Source organism: Chaetodon trifascialis, chromosome 12 (genome assembly GCF_039877785.1).
Source record: "Chaetodon trifascialis isolate fChaTrf1 chromosome 12, fChaTrf1.hap1, whole genome shotgun sequence".
Lineage (NCBI taxonomy): Eukaryota > Metazoa > Chordata > Actinopteri > Chaetodontiformes > Chaetodontidae > Chaetodon > Chaetodon trifascialis.
In genome coordinates, this window is record NC_092067.1 from 20,597,840 (window position 1) to 20,619,965 (window position 22,126).

At 41.9% G+C, this 22,126-nt stretch overlaps 1 protein-coding gene across 5 annotated transcripts in view; it reads right to left on the bottom strand.

Moving 5' to 3' along the window:
• lrp1bb (low density lipoprotein receptor-related protein 1Bb) overlaps nt 1-20,933 on the bottom strand; it is a 238,565-nt gene extending 217,632 nt beyond the window's left edge. For all 5 annotated transcript variants that reach the window (XM_070975440.1, XM_070975443.1, XM_070975442.1 and 2 more), the window contains exon 1: nt 20,578-20,933. In XM_070975440.1, the coding sequence (XP_070831541.1) occupies nt 20,578-20,668 (91 nt within the window). In that variant the 5' untranslated portion in view covers nt 20,669-20,933. The remainder of the gene's footprint in view (nt 1-20,577) is intronic.
• Between the last annotated feature and the right edge of the window lie 1,193 nt (nt 20,934-22,126).

Sequence of the window (22,126 nt, forward strand, 5' to 3'; positions counted from 1 at the left end):
ATTGGATGCTGCAATTAAAGGTTTGTAAAAGTTCAACCTGCACTTCTTTGTCAAAACGTTCCTTCTCTTTGACCATTTGAGGAAACCTTGCTCTCGCTTTGTTGCAGTGGCATCATTTATAGATGAGACATTTTCTGGAAATAAAAAAACACTTTTGATTTCCCTTTCCAGAACCAGCAAATAGCCCAAAGCAACAAACCACCTCCTTTGACATTCTCACTGTCAGTTTTCCCTAGAAATAATGAGGCTTATGTCAGCCAGGAAGATGACCATTTGACTCATCTGTCAATACTAAAGCCTGAGGATCCCTCAGCTGTTTTTTCTTGCCATGCTGTATACGAAGCTCATTGATTCTCTCAAATGACCCACATCTTCAATGAATGACCTGAGCAAGTTCAATGTAAAAGTGATCTACACATGAAGGCAATAAAACATCCAGCAGTGGAAATGTACACACGAGGTGTTTCATATTTCAGAGACTGGGTTCGTGGTCCTCCTCTCAGCATGGGTCGGTGTTTTTGTGCCTTTGTAGAAATGTAGATAAATATTGCTCGTGTTGAAAGCGCAAAACACTATCTTTATTCAAAGAAATGTGAAAAGTTCAGACTGCCCATGCCAGCAGCAGGGTTTTGCACGATGGTATTTGTTGTTATCACTGCTGCACATATTGCACCCATCTATGACCATGCTGAATGTGGAAGTTGCAGCCTCCTGCTGCTCTTGGCTGATTGAAATGGTTCGCAATGTTTCAGTGTGCTGTCTTTGGAGAGATTTTTCACCCTCTAGTCCTCCATTTTACAGCTTGATTCCAGCTGTTCTAATGCTTCTCGCCTAGTCCTCCGAGTATCTGGTGAGATTAACAGTCGACTGCACATTCTATGGAAATTGTGGCATCGTACAGGGATGGAGACTGAGTTTCTAGTATGCACTCAAGTTTCACAAATAAACTCCACAAAAATACACAGCAACAACACAAAATACACACAAGTAAGCCCATACGCACTGGGCGCCATGTGCTGCAGTACACTTCAGTAAATAAAATCATCATCGTGCTAATGAGCAGCTGGTTACATGTCTAAACTTGACTCATGGTTTCTTTCTGAGCTGCTTTTAAGTTGCAATCCGGTAAACACTGTGCAAAGCACTACCTTCTTCAATTACTTGATATCAGTGTGTTGGTGTTGTTCCTACAACATAATTAATGTTGCTCCACTAAAAAGTGAAAGTAGTGAAAACTAAAACGATATTGTGAGCAGTGACGTGGTTGATATAATGTGCCGTGGTTGCCCTTTGTTGCCTTAAAGACTCACGACCCACAGGTATTTTCACTTCCACTGGAAGTAGATCAGCGCTGAAATATTGGCCCAGTCCCCACATACACAGGTATTTCAAAATCCAGGTTTTTCTATGCAGTTTGGCCTTTCGTCCAAACACAAATGCATTCTTTGGATACTGAAAACTGACCTTTTAGAAACCTCCTGTTCAGAAACTCTGTTTGCAGTGTTGACTTGAACACAGAGGCATCAGAGTTTTTGACAGAGTAACGGCCAAAATAGCGCTGGTGCTAAATTTGCTAACAGAACTTTTTATACATTTAAACAAACATACGGTTGCTTTTCCTCTTATTGAGGAACAGAGGATCACAATGTATTGCTACATAAATCAACACCTCCACAACACAAATCCCTTCCTTCTACTGTGAAGGAGTCATGCTGTCGCCATTGCAGGATTTGTAATTTAGTAATCGGACCTCCAGTTACACGTAACCTAACGGCAACAGCGTTTGTCAGGTTTCTGATTGGCCAACAAGGCTTTAGGGTGAGAGTAATATTGCCACCTGCTGGTTTGGCAATCTCGACAGCACTTCAATTATGCTTTTTGCTTGTACTCATGAACGTGTGGACTTGGCAATAGTTGGGTGCTGCTATGTGGAAATTACATGAGGTCACCGAAGTTAATGCACCAATAAGAATGATAAAGGTCCATGATGAAGGTGCAACAGGAGAGGGCCTGTACACACAAGTCCTGGGAGGATGTCCAAACAGTGAAATATGCGCATACATTGCAATGATAATGCTGACACAAAACATTATTGTTGTATTGTTTAGCTCTCCTAAATGCATGTTGGAAAATGTCTGGAAATTTACAAGCTTCAGGCGTTTTAAGTTAATTGGTTTAGTTGGCCAAAGTAGAACTCTGTTAAATCTTTTACTTGTTATTGTAAACTGCTACTTTGTGGATCTTCCACATATGTAGTAGTAGTAGTAGTAGTAGTAGTAGGAGTAGTAGTAATATGTACTAACAAATATAATTCCTGTTGTGTTTTCTCCGTAGAAAAGATAATAATAACTCAATCTTTACTAAATGTGGCACATATACTCCTTAAGGGCCACAGTTGACTTTTCCATGTACTCATGGGTAAAGAAAAGTGTAGGATGTCATTTTCCAGACTGTAAAACATGCCAAGTATGCTGCAGATATAAAATACACATAGATGGCCTAAAGCACGCTCCAAGACCATGGTGGCTGACATTAAATATTGAAATTGAAAGCTTTAATATTGCTTTATCCACACTGGGGGATTCACACAAAGTCAACGTAATGTAGCCATAACAAAACATTCTCTCAGTCTAACTCCATCTGTGCGCGTATGTGAACTAGCAGTGCGTGCCATTGTTTTGAAATCTGAATTCTTGTTTTCTTGAACTGCCGATGTACTGCATAAAAGACAAGCACAGTGCACAAGCTACACTAGACTGTAAAGAGAATAGAATGACAAAACCATAAGTCCACAAACGCTATCAAAAACTTCCAGAACTGGCTAAATTGTCAAAAGTTACTCTTATATTCTGCATGAATAACCATCCAATACGACCACAATCCACAATCCTTTAGCTCGATATTCTCCGTGCACGAGGGAAGGAGTGGAGTGAGCTGCAGACACCTTCTTTCTCTTCTGTTTTATTTGCATCATTGTTGTTACAGTCGGCCTGTGTATTAGGAAGTACATGCAGTAATGTACTGTGCAAATATCAGGGACAGGCTATTTACAATAGGAGAGACAGAGGTTGGTGCTATTGAGAGTGGGGAATACAAAAGATGTCGACAAGTTGCAAGACAAATATCAATAAGAATAAAATATGTGCAAAGTTATAAGACAGAAAAACATTCAAGTGATACATTAAGATTATTTACTTAATAAGATGTTTAATTTCAACATTCTCAACAAGCTTTGAAAGCCTCTGTGCCGCATCGCTCCTCTCAGCAATAACACTTCTCAGCCACAGTCACGCAGCAGGCTTCTCGTGGGTTATAGTGTTTCCCAATAACAAACAATATTTCAGAAAGAAGAAATACAGTACGAGCTATTGACTCTGATTTCCAATCTGATTTTCCTTTAATCTCGAAAGGTGATTCGAATAAAAATCACTTACATGTTGCTCGTCTGGGTGCGCACGCAAGCCTGTCCGAATGTGGAGAGTGAACTCAAAAACGAAAGAAAAACTGAAAACATCTCATTAAATTGATTGCTTGCTCTAAAATTAGACGTTTTGATTACAAGAAATACACAGAATGACAATTATATAGTGACCATATCCCTGTTTCTGATCACATCATTTCCTCAGATGACCTTGTGCAATCACTGGCCTACATAGCTTATAATGCAAATTTGTGCAGAATTACACCTAAAAATGTAATGCAGATGTGTCTCATCACAGAGTGACTCATTCGCCTGAGGACAGTGGTGGAAAGATGCATCCATGCGACCAACAATTAACTACCTTTATTGTGCAAAGCAACTGAAACTGGTGTGAGTGCTCCAAGTGCGGCATGTGCAAAAGGTGTTGGCTATCGACTCAAGCTCCTGACCACCTGCAGGACAATGAGCCATGAGGTATCCTGCACATATTTCATCAAATAATGTGTTGATTGAGTCTTAATGGCGTTGTTTGTGTATATAACAGCACTGCTAATAGTTGGTTTACTGGCTTTAATTAGCCACCAAGGTTTGTGGTCTTCAGTCTGCTCGCTAACAGCCATAGCAGAAGGCAGTAATCACGTGTCATGATAATGACGTGATTTAAGTTAAAGTAACAGACAGCAGGTAACAATCCAACTGCAGCACTATTTCTCTTTGTGTCCAGATGGGAGAATTGTGCAGAACTTCCCGAGCGTCACACACAGATGAAACAGATTACAGTATCAGACTAGTCGCTAACGTTTTGCAACCTTAGCAGCACGCCGTTATCAGCTGATAGCTACACACTCACTGCCCATAGGCTGCAGCCCAGAATCATCCTGAGCACAGCGAAATAAGAAAATGCAAGGAAAGGGCAGGTCTCTGCAGATAAATAGAGCACATGCTTCCAGTCAGCCATAGGTGATGATTGAGAAGGATTACTTTTTTAGAAGTCTATACAGTGTTCATATGGAAAATCCTGCATAATACACCTTTATAAGAAAATTCCAGTTGAAAGCAGCAAAACGATGCCACAGCAGAAGACAAATATTTTCAAAGACTGAAAAATAAGAATAAAAGATAACAATGTTGGCTCCTTGTTAAAGTCTTTCTGGTGTCTCATTACTTTTACGAGCCCTTGCTGAGAAGACACCCGTGTTGAATACTTTCACAAAGATAGATTGATGTCCTAAAAACACCTTCATAACAATAACAGTGTTCAGTGTGTAACCTGTCAGCTTCCACTTAAAATGAGACTTCCTGGAGAGTTTTGGTAGTCGAGTGGTTCCAGCAGGCATCTTCACTTGTTACTATCAAATAAAAGTAAAAAAGTGCACAAAAAATGTTTAACAGAAAGAAAAAAAAAATACTTCTGTACAACAATTAAATAAAGCAACAAGATGGTAAGAAAGAAACTAAAATTACACGTTGCCTCTTTCATGTAAACTGGTCTAGTTCAACTTTAGTTCGCTACTCTGTGTGTGAGAATACATCAATATTTAATGCCACAAAAGGGCAATTCCAATTTCTCATCCTACCAACTGTTATAAAAACAAGGATGCAGCGCTTTGGCTGCTGTTCCAGAAGAAGATAGAGAAAGAGCAAAACAGGGATGAGCTTTAAGCTGTGGCTCCGCTCTCCAGAAAGTCATTAGGTCATAGAAGTGTGGAGGATGGTCGGCGAGGGGCCTTTAATAATGAAGAGCTTGTGATCCACAGGGAAACACTGCCTGGAGCAGACATTCACACCGAGGCGGCTATGGAAATGAAAGATTTTGAGGTGCAGAAAGGTCCCACCACTCATCTAAAAGAAACAGGCTGGCTAACACTTCTTAAAGTGATAGTTGTTTGATGTGGCTGACGACGTTTTTAATCTCTGACAGCATCACACCCTAAATTGCATTTCCCTTTCCTCACTGAGAATCACGTATAATGGACACAATTGCTGTTTGCACGTGCATGGAGAGTTGTCAAAGTTATCAATAAAACCTGCTAACTATTGGGGAAAAAAAAATTATCTGTAGCAAAATAAGCAAGTTCAACATGCAGGAGAAGATACTTCCGGCCTTTGCAGAAAACAGATTGGGCACATCAAAATACTGGCCAGATACAAATCCCCCTCCTCGACTCTCCCAGGCTTTGAATAAACATCCAAATTTAGACCTTGGTAGCAATTTAGAGGAAAAGACCCGCAGCTCCATTGGCCGTTGCACATTCTATATTCTCAAACAGCTCTGCAGCAGCACTGTATTCATGTCACAGTGTGAGCAACGGGGCTTGACTATCAGATGCCACATTCATAAGCTCCTATCACACTCGAGCTGACCTGTGTAATACGTATGCTTGTCTTTTCTAAGCAATAACAAAGCAACATGACTCTTATTCCTCTGCGTTTCATATCTTTAACAATAAAACCAGTGACTTATAGTATAAAGACCTGCAAAGGGTACTGTTATATTAACATTACCGCTTTTGTCCAATCCCATTTCTTCTCTCCCAGTACGTCCTCTCAGGTTATCTTTATCTATTCCTTAGAAATCCGTATACCTCGCTGTGTGGACCTGATTGGGATCGTTCGCCTGCATGTGAGGTAACGAGAGGCTGTAAGTGCACATCACCTCCGAACGTTGCTACACCAATAAAAAAGTGAAGATACAGCAGCTCCTTTGGGAAATATGCTTATTCCTGCTGACAGTTAGATGAGAAGACTGACACCACTGTCATATCTGTCCACTGAAGCTACAGCCAGGAGCTTATAAAGACTGGCGGCAGCTTGTTTGATTTGTAAAATATGATGAAATATAATCAAAAAACAGCGTTGTTTCACAGGGATCTATACGTGTCAGACTACCTCTAGGTCAGGCGCAATAACTTTTTAGAGTGACGTCAAAACTCCAGGAAGTTACTGCACTGGGACAAGTGTGGCCCCTCGTAAAACCATAATGTGTTGTTTTTAGACTTTTGTAGCTGTACCTGCAAGGGCTCTAGACATATAGTGTTCGTGATGAGATTTAGAGGTGCTGCTAGGTGTGGTTTTCTTTTTTTTGACTCTGAATAGAGCCAAGCAAGCTGTTTACCTTTGCTCTCAGTGCGAAGCTAAGGTAACCATCTCATGGCTGAAGCTTTGTATTTAATGAACAGATACGAGAGTGCTATTGATCATCTCATCTAACTCTTGGCAAGACAGCGAATAAAACCATTTTCCATAATCTGAACCAATTTACTTAATGCGGATCATTCTCATTGATACAGATCGATTTAATGAGGTTAATAATGCTGCCAATATGGCTTCATTGTTTTTGAATGAGCGCATCCCCATTTGTCACCACAAGTAACCATTTCAGATCTCTATATTTAGCCACTGGTAAAATTCAGTTCTGGCAAAGACATCACCCTGAGACCTCCTCAGGGATACTGTACCCACACAGATAAGCGACATGTCCTGTGTGAGTGAGTGTGTCGGGCAGACAGATGCTGGAGCCTGACCTCCGATAACTGTGTCAGGGAGCTTGGCGTCATGGCAGAGAAATCGAAAAGCTGGTGCACTCAGAAAACACACGCTGCCTAGAAATATCTCCGCAGACTTAATTTCTGGATTGAAGCTACTGCATCAAAGGCTTCAGGGAGCTGATACAGTACTCCTTGCCTTGACCGGCTGTTGCGAATGATGAATCAGAGCACTGAGGTAAATTTGAGTCTGACATGAAAATGTTGGTTAGCTGAACAAGACTAAGGTCAAGAAGAGAGTATCTAAAAATGAGAACTGTCATGTCATGCTTGCCACAACTGATGATGACAGCCCTTGAAGACACTCTTCTTGCAAGATTTATTTTTAGAATTTCTTTTTTTTTTTTTTTTTTTGGGTATGTACTGTAGTCGCTTTTAAGGAGCTTCACACAAAAAGACTTGACACACCTGACAAGACGCCGTACTTGTCAACATAGTTAATAGGCTGCTTTGGTGAGCTGCATCTCAGGAGAGGTCGCTCAGTTACAGAAGCCACTTGTCAGGTAATTTCTACCTCTGCATAAGAGATTAGGCTAAGAGTCACACAGCCAATTACTGTCATCACCATGTCTCACCACATTAATGCACAGAAGACAGATCCATCTTGATTGTTGGACAATCTCAGAGGTTAATAACAGGGGGTGAAATGTAATTGCTGTACATCTGATTGAGCCAAACTCATGAGCCACGAGATGAAACGCTTTAAGAACAGTCACCACTAAATCAACACTCTGTCATATTAATCAAATTCACCGTTAGGCACAGCTTTTGGATTTATTGCTCTGAATAATAGGCAAAATGTAAATGTGGAAGGACATTTATTGAGTAGTTGTGATTTATATCTGCTGGTAACCTGACACATTGATCAGAAAGCGCTTTCGTTTATGCAGGCGAACATTGCGTCCCTTAATCAATTAGTCGATCGACAGGAAACTAATCTGCAACTATTTGATAGACAGATGACAGAATTCCAGTTTGCAGATTTGTCGCATTTGTTTTTATATCTTTGGGTTTTTGACTTTTGGTTGGACAAATAAAGCTCTTTGATGAAAGTATTTGGACTACAGGAAATTCTGATGGGCATTTTTCTCCATCTCCTGACATTTTATTACAGACAAAATGAGAAAAACACTGGAAAAATCAATAATCTGCAGTAAATTACACTGATAATAGTATGTACAGTTCTGTTTTAGTTGCACAAAATGTGTTGTAGAGGGTGCTCAGTGCACCATCAATGTGTGGTGCTTGGAAAAACTAAGCTTTGGTTTACATGTTATTTATGCATTTTATTCCTCTTCTGCTTTCATTATTAATTTATGTCTATGTACAGCAGCACATCAAAATGTATGAAGATGGCACCCTTCAACTTGAGCTTGAACTAGCTTGTGTTCAGTGTTGTGCGTGAACGCTCCACAATTCCTGCATTTCATTCATTCCTGCGAGAGTTAACGATGCTCACAGCTCAAAGCATGAGCCGCCTTACTCCACCTATGATTGGCTCACCCTGACATTCTCACCCTAACCCAGTGTTTCTCAATTCCGGTCCTCGGGCCCCACTGCCCTGCATGTTTTAGATGTTTCCCTCCTCCAACACACCTGATTCAAATGATCAAGCTCTGCAGTGGCCTGATAACGAGCCACTCATTTGAATCAGGTGTGTTGGAGCAGGAAACATCTAAAACATGCAGGGCAGGAGGGCCACACTGCCCTAACCCTAACCCATCTCACTCCTCATGCCCAAACCTAATCAAGGCAACCAATTAAGTCAACAAGTACTAGCCAATCAGAGGTAAAGTAGGGCAGGCGATGACTTTGCCATACTGGGGAAAAAAACTGCCATGCTGGCATGGTTAGCAGCCTTTGCAACTCATTAAAAAAAGAAAAGAAATGAACATGAACTACATCATTTTTCATGACTGTAAACTGTGAACTATGAATGAGAACTAGTTCTTTTTAAATTGTGTGAACTGATTTTTAAATTAGCTCTAGTTAAGCGTGACTTGCACAACACTGCTTGAGTTGTGCTGTCAGTGAATGTTTGCACAACCACCCTGCAGATGTTAGTTTTCTGTGGCTCCGACTGAAACACAGCTAGTTCAACCCAAGGTGTTTTTTCATTTTAATCCTCATATGCTCAGGTCTACAGTGAGCCACAGTCGAACATCTTAATTTGGTTATTTGTCATGCTGTTTTAAATAGGTTCCTTCTTTTTTTCTTTTTATCTGTCTCTGTTATTCCACTTTGTTCTGATTAAGTGCATTATACTATAATACATTTTCTTTAATATGACAATAAACAGAAACTACAGCAAACACAACTGGCATTTCCTGGTTAATGAGGATAAAGTGATTCTGTAATGATCAGAACAGATGTGATGTCTGCTGGGACAAACATGACACAGTCCTTGGCTTCAAGGGCTTCAACAATCAGAGTTGACAATGATTCATCAAGCATCAAACTCTGCACTAACTGCTGTTTGTACATCAATTTCAAACCGTTACTTCAAAAGCAAGCAAACAAACACAGAACAACACCGATTACAACAGCGATAACACCTATGTCGCAAAGCAACCCTCGTGCAATCTGTTGCTTCGTACGAGTGCGCATGTTGCACATCAACGTAAATGTCTCCCCAGCATGGAGAAATGGATCATGAAGGCGTAGTGATTAAACATTTCCGAGAGGATGCTGCACTTTTTCACCGCTTTCTTCTATCCTAAAATACCTTCACTTCGCTGTCTGTGCTGCCTTCTGTTCACCTGGCCCCATCAAACTGTAAAATTTTCTTTCCTGGAATTATGCCACTGATTTTTATCCACCAAAGGCTATTAATTCCTTGGACAGGGATGAAAAGAGGAGCAGGACATGAGAGAGCGAGCGTGTGAGAGAGGCAGACAGAGAGCATATTAAAACGATGAGACAATAGTGTCGTAAAATAGAGTATTAACCTCACACGAGCCCCGGCTAAACATAAACCAGCCTGCACTTATTGGATTACATAAAACAAGCCAAAGTTTAAATTATGTTTGGTCACTATATGTACAAATCTTGTCCAATGTTTGAAAATAGCACTCAGCATAATTGCAGACAGGACTGCAGCACACTGTGATTATGTAGTTAACTGCCATGCTAATACAGGCTAGCAAAAGTCAGAAAATGTTGTCAGGCACTGTGTGTTCCACAGTTATACAATCGCACAAATTATTCACTTTCTATGTCTTTGGATGCTAAATTGTGAGTGAAACAAGGCCAGGTGGAGGAAATCATTTCTCCTTAGTAAGTCTTTCTACTCCTTGGCAACTGTTTTCTTTGATAAAACTTCACACAACACACTTATGATGTGTGAGGCCAAATGAAAATACCAAACGACACCACTCAGGTGGGACATTCACGGAACAGGGGTCTCGTGCACCCAGCCAACAGCCTCCTCTCTATAACAAAGCAGGGTTTATCAAATCTTGTCATGACCTCCGGTATTAACTCCACGTTTTCAGCCCTCGTCTCATGATGACTGTGACTGTGAGTTAATGTGTTTCCAATAGCTGAACGCTGTCCTGGTGTGACCTTTACTTGATAATTGTGTACCACTGATTGGCCACCTCCTACTGCATGAAGTGCAATTTACACCTAATTACTATTGCATACCATACCTCCAGCAACAATTTCAAACACATATCTGCACGCACACGCATGCCTGCGTTACACACAAATACACACAGGCGTTTGTAGGCATTTCTGCAGACACATCTGTTTTGTATGTGTTTTGCAAGTCTTTGATTTATACATGCAGATTATTGATACATGCTAAAAAGCTCACTCTATGATATAATCAGTAAGCAACAGAGGCAGTTATGATGTTACTCTGTGGTTATAGAGTCAGTTTCCACTTATCACTTGATCTGAGTGCATACTCAGATCAGGTGATAAGGGCTGTAAAGTAAATATTTTCCATGTCAGCTTTTTGATTTGAGGTGGACATTTTTCAATCAAACTCAATCAAACTTAATTTGTACAGCACCTTTCATACATAAAAATGCAGCACAAGGTGCTTGACAAAAGATAAAAACATAAGATAGTGGTATAATTTTTGGAATGGTTCCCTCAAACCAGTTGATTCTTGATTGCAACTTGCAGCTACGCAAGCACCGAAAACATCTGAAAGCTTTTTTAGCATCTTGAAGCAATGCTAAATCACAAGTTGCTCCTCGTGAACTTAATTTCCCTTCCATAAATAAACACATATGAGGTACGTTCTAATGTTACTGCAGAAAACATACATACACAACATCTATTTGACAGTTTGCCCCCTTTTTCCCGAGAGGAAACTACCTCCTACTTGCAGCTGGCTCCTCATTCTTTGTGCTTTTGCCTGAATTAGGAGCCTGAGGAAAAAAGTTTTACATGGGAATGAAAGAGGTATGGCACGGCTGATCTAAAAGAATGGGCAGTCAACATTTATCAACAGTAAATAGTAAAAAATCCAGTTGTTCTTCTTCTTCAAAAGGTGAAATGTCGGTACTTCTCTTCAACTGTTGACATGTCTAACACCACAAAAGCAATCATCGGAATGTACTCTAAGAGAAACATATTAAATCTCTGTAAGTCCAGAGGGGGTTTTATTTCTCTGGGGTTTTCTTCTTGGTGAGAGCTGTTTCAGAAACAACTTGCCCTTATCAGGCATTGAGCAGTGAGAGATACCTGTGACAGCCGACATGTTTGAGGCCCAAGTGCTTAATCTCTGGTCTCTGGTGCGAAGCGGTGAGGCACATCACTGAAGCAAGAGGGGAGTGCCTGCATGTATTTCAAATCAGCCGACACAAGAAATGGAAAGGGAAAAAACTGCGTAGCATCAGAGTGAGAGCATGGCTTTAATCGTATCAAAGACTTCTGCAAACAAACATGGGCGAGCTGTGATTGATGGGAACACAGTTAATAGGACTCCCAATCCAACACTATGTGAGTAAGGAGGGTGGCGAGGATCAGAGATCAATAGCAGCTCGGAAGCATGTTAGGGACTCGTACTGAATCAGACTGATGACAGCTGGTGGTGATGTATTTGGCAATCTAATTTTAACACAAAGTAACTCAGTGATGGTGCTGCCACAAGCCTGAACTCAGTCCTCGTGGGCCAGCAGCATCACAGCTGTTGAATGAATTGTGTGCTTGCTGCAGGTGTAAGGAGGGGCAACAGTGCGGTTATATCTTTGATTTTCAATTCATGCACTATGCTACGAAAGTGCATTAAATTATTCATCTTTAGTGGCCATCTCACAAATATTTTAGGCCCAAAAACTTCTCTAATGCACTGTCAGGCTTGGACACAGACTTAGACTGACTCCTCCAAATTCATATTGAAACAATCAGTCTGGTGGACATTCTTAGTGCAGCCCAAAAAAATCATAGCAGTTAACAAAAAAAATGACTTTTATGTAGCCTTGCACACAGGCACGAAAACGATGCCAGTAATTTCCCTTTCTATCGTCCGTCGAACTGGACTACACGACAGAGAGCTCTGCCAGGGAAGACAGCCTCAACACAGACAGGGCACAGACATTCAATTTAGAGAAGCTTATTTTGTGATATGTGCATGTGTTTTTTCTGTCTGTTTGCATGTTTGTGTGCCTCTACAATACACACAGTTTGCGTGAGAGAAGGTTTTTACGCATCTCAGGCACCAAGAAAGCCTTAATGCTGCGTGCCTTGCGTAGAAACTGTACACCACACACTGCCCTGCATCTTTACTAAAGATGGTTTCATTCTGTGTGTTCATCTTCTGGTTAATGACTGAAATATACTGCAGCTCTTTAAAACCAATGACTTGTGAGAATGAAAAACAAATCAGGCAAAAAGAAAATATCTTCAGTTCTGTGGTCAGCTGGTCCCGAATGACCATTTTATGTTTAAATTCATGAAGGAAAAATTATGGATTATTGCAGAGTTGTATATTAAAATGAATCACCGCGATGGCTCAATATTTTTTAATTGCTTAAGTGCACTAGTTTCTCTTTAAAAAAAAGGACACAGCGCAGCATCACCAACTGGCCTTGGGTTTGTCTGCTGAATGAAGCTTGTTGGGGAACGGATGAATCCCTCCCCTGTTCTGGTTTTCTGGGCCAAGTCTGCATGATGGGGCCCTGAGCCCTCGGTCTGTGCCAGGTGGCAGCTGGGAGAGAGAGTCCCCAGCCAGGCTTCAGCAGCCCTCACTCTGGTCCTCTGGCCACTACCGTTGTCACTCGGGGCTCGACACCAGCACTTCTGACCTGCACATTGGTCATGGTCCGTCTGCAATAGCCAATTTGTCTTTTGCCCGCAATTTGGTGGGCCAATAATTTCAGGTGTGTCCCACCATTCAGAAAATCATCATTTTAAAACTATGCTAGCCAACATATATATAGATTTTGTCCACTAAAATTCAGAGTTGGCCACTTTAAATCACAAAGTTGTGCTGCAACATGGCAGAGCATCCATAAATTCAAATCACCTAAATTAAATCCTGCTGTGTCTGGTATGGAAACTCGCAGGAAACGTTCTCTGCCCACACAAAGTGATGAATCAAATCTTAAAGTATTAATCAGCAAGACGCTTGTTGTTGAGGCAGGGCTAGGCTCGGCGCGCACAGGCTCATACATTAACCAGGGGATGTCCATATTGCCAGTTTAGTATTTGGACGCGAGTGTGCCAAGAAGTATAACAGCTTCTTCAAACAACTACGAGCAAACTCTCTGTGCAGGGTGAATAGCTCCCTCAAAAGACGCCTGCCCCTCAACTCTTTTTAAATTAACAGCTCGCTTCATCATGTTAACTCTGACAGCTCATAACACTAATATAACGTTTTCGGTGTCATTTTGTCACTCTGCACACTCCAATGGAGTCCAGAACAATAGAAAAACACCTCCACCGAAATGATTTAGGTCAGCCAACTGCATGCCAACCAGTCAGCTAATCAATCAAAGGGGCTCTGTTCTTTTAGCAAGGATAGATTAAAGGGAAAAAAAAACAGACTTGACAATTAAGTGTGAAGTTAGACTATAAAATAGCGAAGTTAATGCTGCAGCTCCGTCTCTGTACTGTATATATTTAAACAGTGCTCTCCACCACCTATTCCCATGGTAACACAACCTCTGCAGAAGAGGTCCCTGCTACCTTAAGCCTGTATTTAGGCGAATGTTTGAGGCGTATGCTGCAGTGCATACATTAGCCAGTGGGTCAAAAGCTAAATAAACAAAAGGGAAGGCCACAGTTGCAGTTCTCTGGGCCAGACTGGACAGAATGCAGGAAGGTGAGAGCAACAGTGGCATCCACTGCTACTGCATTGGACGTCGACACGCTGAGCATGTAGCATTACGCAGGGGGGCATCTCCTCAGGGTGCTGCCTCCATCCGGCTAGCAGTCACTCTTTCAAACCGCAGATACTTTAAGCCTGAGACACTTTCCTCTCTTTGAGACAGAAAAACTCAACTCAGGCCTCATTGTTCACGTGCAGCTGCATACTAACTTTAATCTATGCTATCCAGGCAGGCCAAGATAATGCTCCCAACATCACTGTGCCACAGAAGACATTTAGCACAAGACTGCTTCATAGTTTGTTGAATTTGTGTTTCAGCAGATGGTCCTGCTTGTGCATGTGCATAGGTTTTTCTCTCTGTCTCAAAGCACATTACATCACCCTTACATTTCCTTTTATGATGCCTTCTATCTTATCCATCACCCACTAATGACCTCATACTCAACTCGACTAGCGAGAGAAGCGGTTTATCCCACCACTGCCCTTATGAGGCCCATTTTCATTAGCATATTTGGCAATAAAACAGTTATGCTTTCCTCCATTAATAATTTATCTACACTTCTTTATCAAGCAGCCATTTCAGTATATGTTGGAGCCCAGCTCTAAGATGCCACTGCAAGATGGGGCTTCTCTGAAAAAAAGACTTATCGATTCGTCATTCACATTTTAGACTGTATTAAATTTTGGAAAAGCTAATATGAAACTTCATGCCACCTGCATAATTCATTCTGAGCAGAACATCATGACAAACAAATCATGTGGGTCAAAAATGAAGCTCCTCCTGCCACTGGTAATCAATGCCGCAAGTCAATTTACAGCCAATGGCTTTCACAACCTGAGCCAATCCATTACTGATTCAATTGTCACCCATTAAGACTGTGAGAGGTGATATTAAAAGGTGACACTATCAAAATCCAATGGCTTCATTCAATAACTTTGTTCTGCAGGAGTCAGCCGAGCCCTACCATCATACTGTACTCCGTAATGAGACGCGTGGGGGCTGGTTCATTGCTGCCTTCTGTAGCTTGAGGCAATACTTCACCTCTGCCCTGAGAAAGATGTAAGAGCTCAATGACAGCAACACTTAGCTGACATCACCGGATAGACGTGTCAGCTGTTTTAATGTCTTTTCATACCTTGTAAAGACTGAGTGCAATCCCGCAAAAAGTGCTGTCTAAGCACCGAAAACCAGTAATGAGTGGGATGAAACACTTGAGGGGAAAAACAGTGAGGTTTGATTTAAGTGCTTCATCTGCTCATGTACAAACCGAAGCTGACCTTCTCAACATGTTACCAGCTGACAGGTTGATTCAACGACTCGTCTGGTTGTCCAGCCAAGGTAAACTTGTGAGGTAATAGTCAATAAAAAGCACCTGAAGGACAGAACGATGGACATGGCTGCCAATAACAACACCAGCCGGTGCCCACTCCACAAGTTTCCTTTTGCTGACTTCTACTTGCACAAGAAGAAACACAGTGCTGACTGGTGCATCGCCTCCTATTCAGACCACCCGTCCCTTCATCCCGTCCTCTGCCTTCTCTTTATTTACTGTTCCCACATCTGCTTTAACTGGAAACCACATGCGGTTTCTCCACTCTCTGGGTGAAGACATGGTAGCCGGGTGAGTGCGGGCCACTTTCCGTCCTGAGAATCACCTATTGCTGAGGTGGACACTTTTGCTGCCGTGTCAGAACAGGATGCGGAGAGAAAAACCGAGCTATAAAGGAGGCCTTGCAGCTGGCGGGCTCATTCTGTGTCAGTGCCTTCCAGAAAAAGACGCAAAACAGCTATGAAAACAGAACTCAGCCCAACCTTTGAAGGTCATCTGTTAGTCACTACCCTGCAGTTTTGTAAAAACAACATCCTGATCTTCATATAACACCAACTGAATGTCACAAAAAGGCCTCATGACCACTAAGAACAGTATGAATTCTTGGTTTAGTGTTGCTTAAGGTAAGTGATTTACATAATCTCCATTTGGATGCAATTTTTCATGTCTAACTGTAATTTAGTGACCAATTTCCTGCTTCCAAGGCATCTAACAAATGGGATAGGATACAATGGTGAGAATGAACGTTCATTTAACTGAGCATCACTAAAGAAGCAGAATTATAGATAGTCAGTGAGCACATGTCCGATTATGAATGCCCAAATCCATGAATTGTTGAATGGTACACTGTGCCAACAGCCTGGCTTTCATTAGACAGCGATTCAATGAAATTAGGACAATTTTAACTTCAAAAAGAGCATTAGTCAAACATTTTTGTGCCTAACAAATATTTATCAACCCGATGACGGTACTTACGATTGCTATTATTTGAAGTAGCTGTATTTGTAGTAATTACTTTTATTTCCATGTTGTGCCAAACATTTATTGTAGTCATCCCAGTATATAGGAAATTCATACATTCATAAGGCATCTTCTGGTAGCAAATATACAAACTAGAAAAACAACAGTTCTAACATTTAACACAACAACTATAACACATCTAACACTTGGAATTCTATATACTTCCAAAAAACATATTTATCTGTAAAATTACTCAAAATTGTACACCACTTAGCATAAGAAAATAAATGCTACAGCCTGAAGTTTATCCTGAGGCTTTCTGCCTCCTCTCCCAGGCATTCTTCCAAGTAACTGGCTGAGTTTAAGTGGTACTCCAGTAGTGTTGCACTTCCATAAAGTTAGAGGACTCACAAGAGACAGATTTTAAAAAGAATGGTCAAAATCGAAGCAGCATAGGCTGAAATATCTGAACTTCTACTCCCCAGTATGGCTCAAGTTCCAAAAGCACTGCATCCTACAATTGCCATGATGAAACTTGAGGCTATCAGAAAAAGGCTTCGGCCTGAGCAGAGAAAATAACATCATCAGGCTTTAGAAAGCTCTTCAGGTTGAATTATATTCCTTCTGACGAGCATACTGAACATGGAGTGCCCTGTCCTTTAAATTCAAATATGAAAATCCAGTCATTGTACATCATCCATGTTTAAAAAAAATCAATTTATGTTCGTTTTAATCTTATTAAACAAAAGACTGTGTGGTTTCCAGTAAGACAGAACAATAATGGGACAATAGAAAACAAAATAAAATGCATTTTTTTTTTATCATTAAGGTCACAGGCCAACAATGAACAAATCGATTCAATCAATCAAACAGTAAAGTATTTACTGAGTGGTAAAAATACCAGATTCCAACAGGGAAATTAAACCTGGAGTGGGTAATGTATATTTGAAGCATTTTTGTAATATTTGCTAAAATGTTTTTTCATGTCAACAAATAAAAAGCTATGCCAAAATTAAATAAATAAATAAATTATTCACTATCTGTGCTGTTACAGGCTTGTAATAAGCCCATCCAACCATTTCATTCCACAAGACAACACAGATATACTGCTAAAGCTTTAGCGAGCTAGTCACATAAGAATGGCGGAGAAAGCGCAGCCAAAATTTCTCAATCCTAACATGCTAGCTTAACAGCTGTGAGCGCTAACAATAGCCAGGTCTGTCGTTTATGTTCAGCAGCGCTTCAATATTTGCTCGGCTTTATGCTCAGGTTTGGCGCCACGTAGCACGCACTCCCTCGGCTGACAGACTCTGGTTCAGCAGCACAGAGCACACACCCTGGGCCGGGCAGCTGAGTCAGGCTGAAAGGTACGTTCATGACGGTTATTTCGCTGGTGTTTATATGACTGCCACATTTAACAGAGTTACTTATGCATTAAAGAACCGGTCCTCTCATCACTCCCAAATGCTTTCTCATGGACTCGTCCTTCAGCAGCATTCAGGCGTGTTTCCGGGAGTGGCTTTGGAAGGAGCGGATGGGGTTTTTGGTTGTAGACTTCCACCGTTTAACTTGCTGGTTTCTCTCACATTACCACCCCCATGCTTCTATATACAATTTAATTTTCTGTACTATATTCATATAGCATGTACATATTTAAATTAATTGTCCTGAACAGGTGGTGGCTCTCATTATAAATACAAAGGAAATTTAAGGGGTTTAAAATGAAGAAAACCTACAAACTCCTTTGTATGTGAATCTCTACTGGTCATCAAACTGCACACAGACACTCAATGACTTCATCTGGATTTTGTGGCTGCCCTTTGCACGCACGCACAAACGCACAGGCAATCACACACACTTCTGCGATACTATCTCACTTAATTAGCTCCTAAAGGCAGCCCTCCCTGCATTAGTGCATGGACCTATCTGTGTCTTCCACTATACCATCATCTATTAAACGCGGTATACATTTCAGACAACCTTGAGCTGTTTGTGCTACATGATGCTTATCTGGTGCTGAGGTCACTGACTGAGATCAAGGGTATTTTGATTTTAAAAAAAATTCTAATAAACATACCAGCGTGTCTGAACTTCTCGAGCCTGTGGTTTTGTCACATCAGCAGTGTGCTGCCACGCCGCCTCGGCCAGGTCAGCGTGCTCAATGTTAGACGGAAACAAGTGATAAGGAGTGGAACACAGTGGAGGCACTTCAAAGAGACAATGCGATTCTATGAATGAGCTCTGGAAATGCTTCAAGTTCATGCAGAGGAAGCCACGGGCTCACTGCTTGGCATTCAACGTCACGACGCCATTACCACAAAGTAAATTAATTTCTGACTAATTTGGCTAACAACCAGCTTTGGTGTAGGAAGAAATAAGAAATGCTATTATCATTAGTGGCCATTTAGACACAGCTTTCATTTCCCCTGGCTGTAATGCAGAGGAGCAGGACGGCACTGGTTTGCAGACAAAGATGCAGTTTCCAAGTATGTGTCCGATTACATCTCAGCGCAACTGTTCTCAGTTTAAATATTGTTGTAGCCCAAATGAGGCAATCCAGTCTGCGCAGAATTCTTCACTTTGATTCAAGCTGCACTAATAAAGCCCGGTGCTGCAATGCTGACAAATGCAAACTCCAAAGAGTCTTTTAAAATTTCAGGTGGGTGTGTTCTTTTCTTTCACCCCCTCTCACAGCAGGGGCATCCGCGGGGAGTTCAAGAGCCAAATTCATCTTTTCATCTCATGCACAGAGAGAGGTAAACAGTGTTTTTCTTGCCTACTGCGACTGCCAAGCAAACTAAGTCACTGTTTTCCATGCTGTGCTGGGGGGGCATTTAGTGACATTTGGGGCGGTCTCGCAACAAGCCAGGTCTTGATGATGAATGCTATGCTGAAGGATGAAGAAGCGAGGGAACGGTGACCTCTTGGCCAACAATCGATGGGTATACTAAGTTTTACAAAAGCATTCATTTTTGCTTTTTTTGTTTAAGAAAAATGCTTTGACTGCAATCTTTCTCACACTATACATAGCCTGCCCTGTGCTCATAATTCATTCAGCATGTCTCTAATGAAAAGGGAGCCTTGAAAAATTTAAAGGTTGGACAAAAAGAAGTTGAAGTATAGGCCTGAGCAAAAATATTTCAGCAAAAATTCAGATTTCCATTGGAATCACGTACCCTACTGGTTTTAACTGCTTTGAGGATCCATAAAACTACTTTCAATAAGTAATGCTCAATGACTGTAGCTGTTGAAGATACAGGCAACATAAACTGAACTCCAGTCTGCAAGTAAAACAGCCTCGTAGGTGAAGGAAGTTTGGTTGGCTTTACCCTCAATGATCCTCACATTCAATATGACACCAAAAGGAAAGAGCGCTGAATGTGAGAAGCCCCTGAAACAGCACTCAGCATGAATACAGATATGCTGCAATTTAGTAACAGACCTCAAATCCATCAGCCTGTCAAATCCAGACATGCAACAGTCAACGTGCCTCACAAGAATGAGCGCCACTGTGAGGTACTGCGCTGGAGGTCTGGAGTTGACCGTGCAGAACCGGTCTGGTTAATTGCGTCTCCATCAGATGTTGAGATGATCCTACGGTAGAAATGAAGTCTACAGCTCCGAGAGAGACAAAACACACTTTGGCACGGGTATATTTTCACCTGCTGCACTGTGGGACTGCGCTGCTACGCGCCTGCAAAAGCTCTGCTAAACGGGCAAGTTCGTTACAAAGGTGGCGCCGTTATTTGGCGTTTATCAGCTGGGACGCGTTGTAATGCAACATTTTTAACATCCCGAATGGCAATAACAGAAAAGAGACAGATTTCCAACGTGGCATCCCGCACTGGACGAGAAATAATGACGAGCAATTTTAGGTGATCAACTCTTTATCAGTCATGAATTGTGCCTTTTAAGGCAAACAGAGATCCAGCAACTGCACAACGTTTGGCGCCCGTAACAACACCAGACTGCACTGGCCTGTGGTGCCAAGTTTGATCGGACTGCGCATCCCCGACGGCCCGGGTTCATCCTTACCTTTATGCTCGTCCGACACTGTCGAGGGCTCGGCGCACGGAAATAATCCCGATAACAGGGCTAGAAAGGCGAGTAGAAAAAACTCGGACATGTTTTCGGAGAGCGGGCTATCAAGAGCCACGGTGCTTCTCCTGCTCCTGCTCCTGGTCCGGGTCCACTCTCCCCCTCCACCACCACCCGGCTGTCGAGCGCCGTTATTCAGTGAACCAGTGCGCAGAACAGTGCAGCGCTCCCCCCGCTCCGCGACACATGCACACCGCCGCTCCGTACAGCAAACAGACGCACCGGAGACTGCAGGAGAGATGAGAGTCAGAGGGACGGAGGGAAAGGCGGGGTGGGAGTGTAGGAGGATAAAGAATGAGTACGTTTCCTGGCTTTTCTCAATGATTAAATGCCGTCAAGGTGGCGCAGCTCGCCTGAAATTCATCACATTGGTTGGCTGTGCAGTCAGTGGAGTGCGAGTCAGAGGGGGGTCCTCCAAAAAGAATGAAAAGTAAGAGAATGGAGGATGAGGCATGAGTAAATTCAGCTTCTCCTGCACAGGGTCCAGTAGTGCTCCTACAAAACCCTGCGTCCTACAGAATGAGCCTGCAAAAACCTTAGAAACTAGCAAAGTGAGCATGTGACATTAGACGGTGGAGCTGCAGGACTTGTTAACAGTCAAGCCAAGGGCACCCCCAAACTGTCACCCATTGGCCCACTCAGAGAGCACTGCAGTCTGCTATTATTTAGCATAGATCCCAAAAGGCAGCAACATCTGACTACATGACAATAATTCAAAACAGCACTTCTAAACGCTAGACTGTGTGTCACATTTGATCTGTGTGAGGTGCTGTGGTCATGTTGGTGCTGTTGCTGCATTTTAACAGCTTTTTGGCGACCCAGCGGTCCATGAAGTGACTGCTGGACCATTTCTTCGCCTTGTGTTGCCATGAAAACTCAGCGGAGGTGAGTGTAAGAGCTGAGGTCAAGCTAACATTGTCTGAAGAGTAATTGGTAGGCTACAGGGTTTAATGTCATTCACTTATGTTGCTGCAGTTGCAAGCGTGATTATTTTTAGGGCAAACTGACTGAAGCACAGGAAGTAAAATTAACTGGAGAACTTTGAGTGGATGTGTACAGCTGAGACCTCCCTTGGTCAATCGATGCAGCCCACTTTGGGCCTTCTGCTGCTGTCTTTTGTCCTCTTGTTTTCAGTGAGAAATAAAAAAGAAACGAGCCAGATGAAAATCTTGCGGGAAGCATACACTGAGCAAAATGTTTCTTAACACTTCTGCAGCTCAAGAGGTTCAAAAAGCCATTTTAGTCTCAGGTGCTAAGATGAAAAATGATCATGTTTGAATTTAGACTTCCTGATACTGAAATATTAAGTCATTGAATCTGAAAAATGTATTTTAGGGCCTTGGGGTTAAGGTTAGTATGCTGTTCTCTAACTGTAGCCAGCCCCTGTATCTGTTTATACAATGAGTGGAAACAGTGAGGCGTTAAACCTTTAATCAAGACTGTCACTATAATACAGTACATTCTATCATTGTAATTCATAATTAGG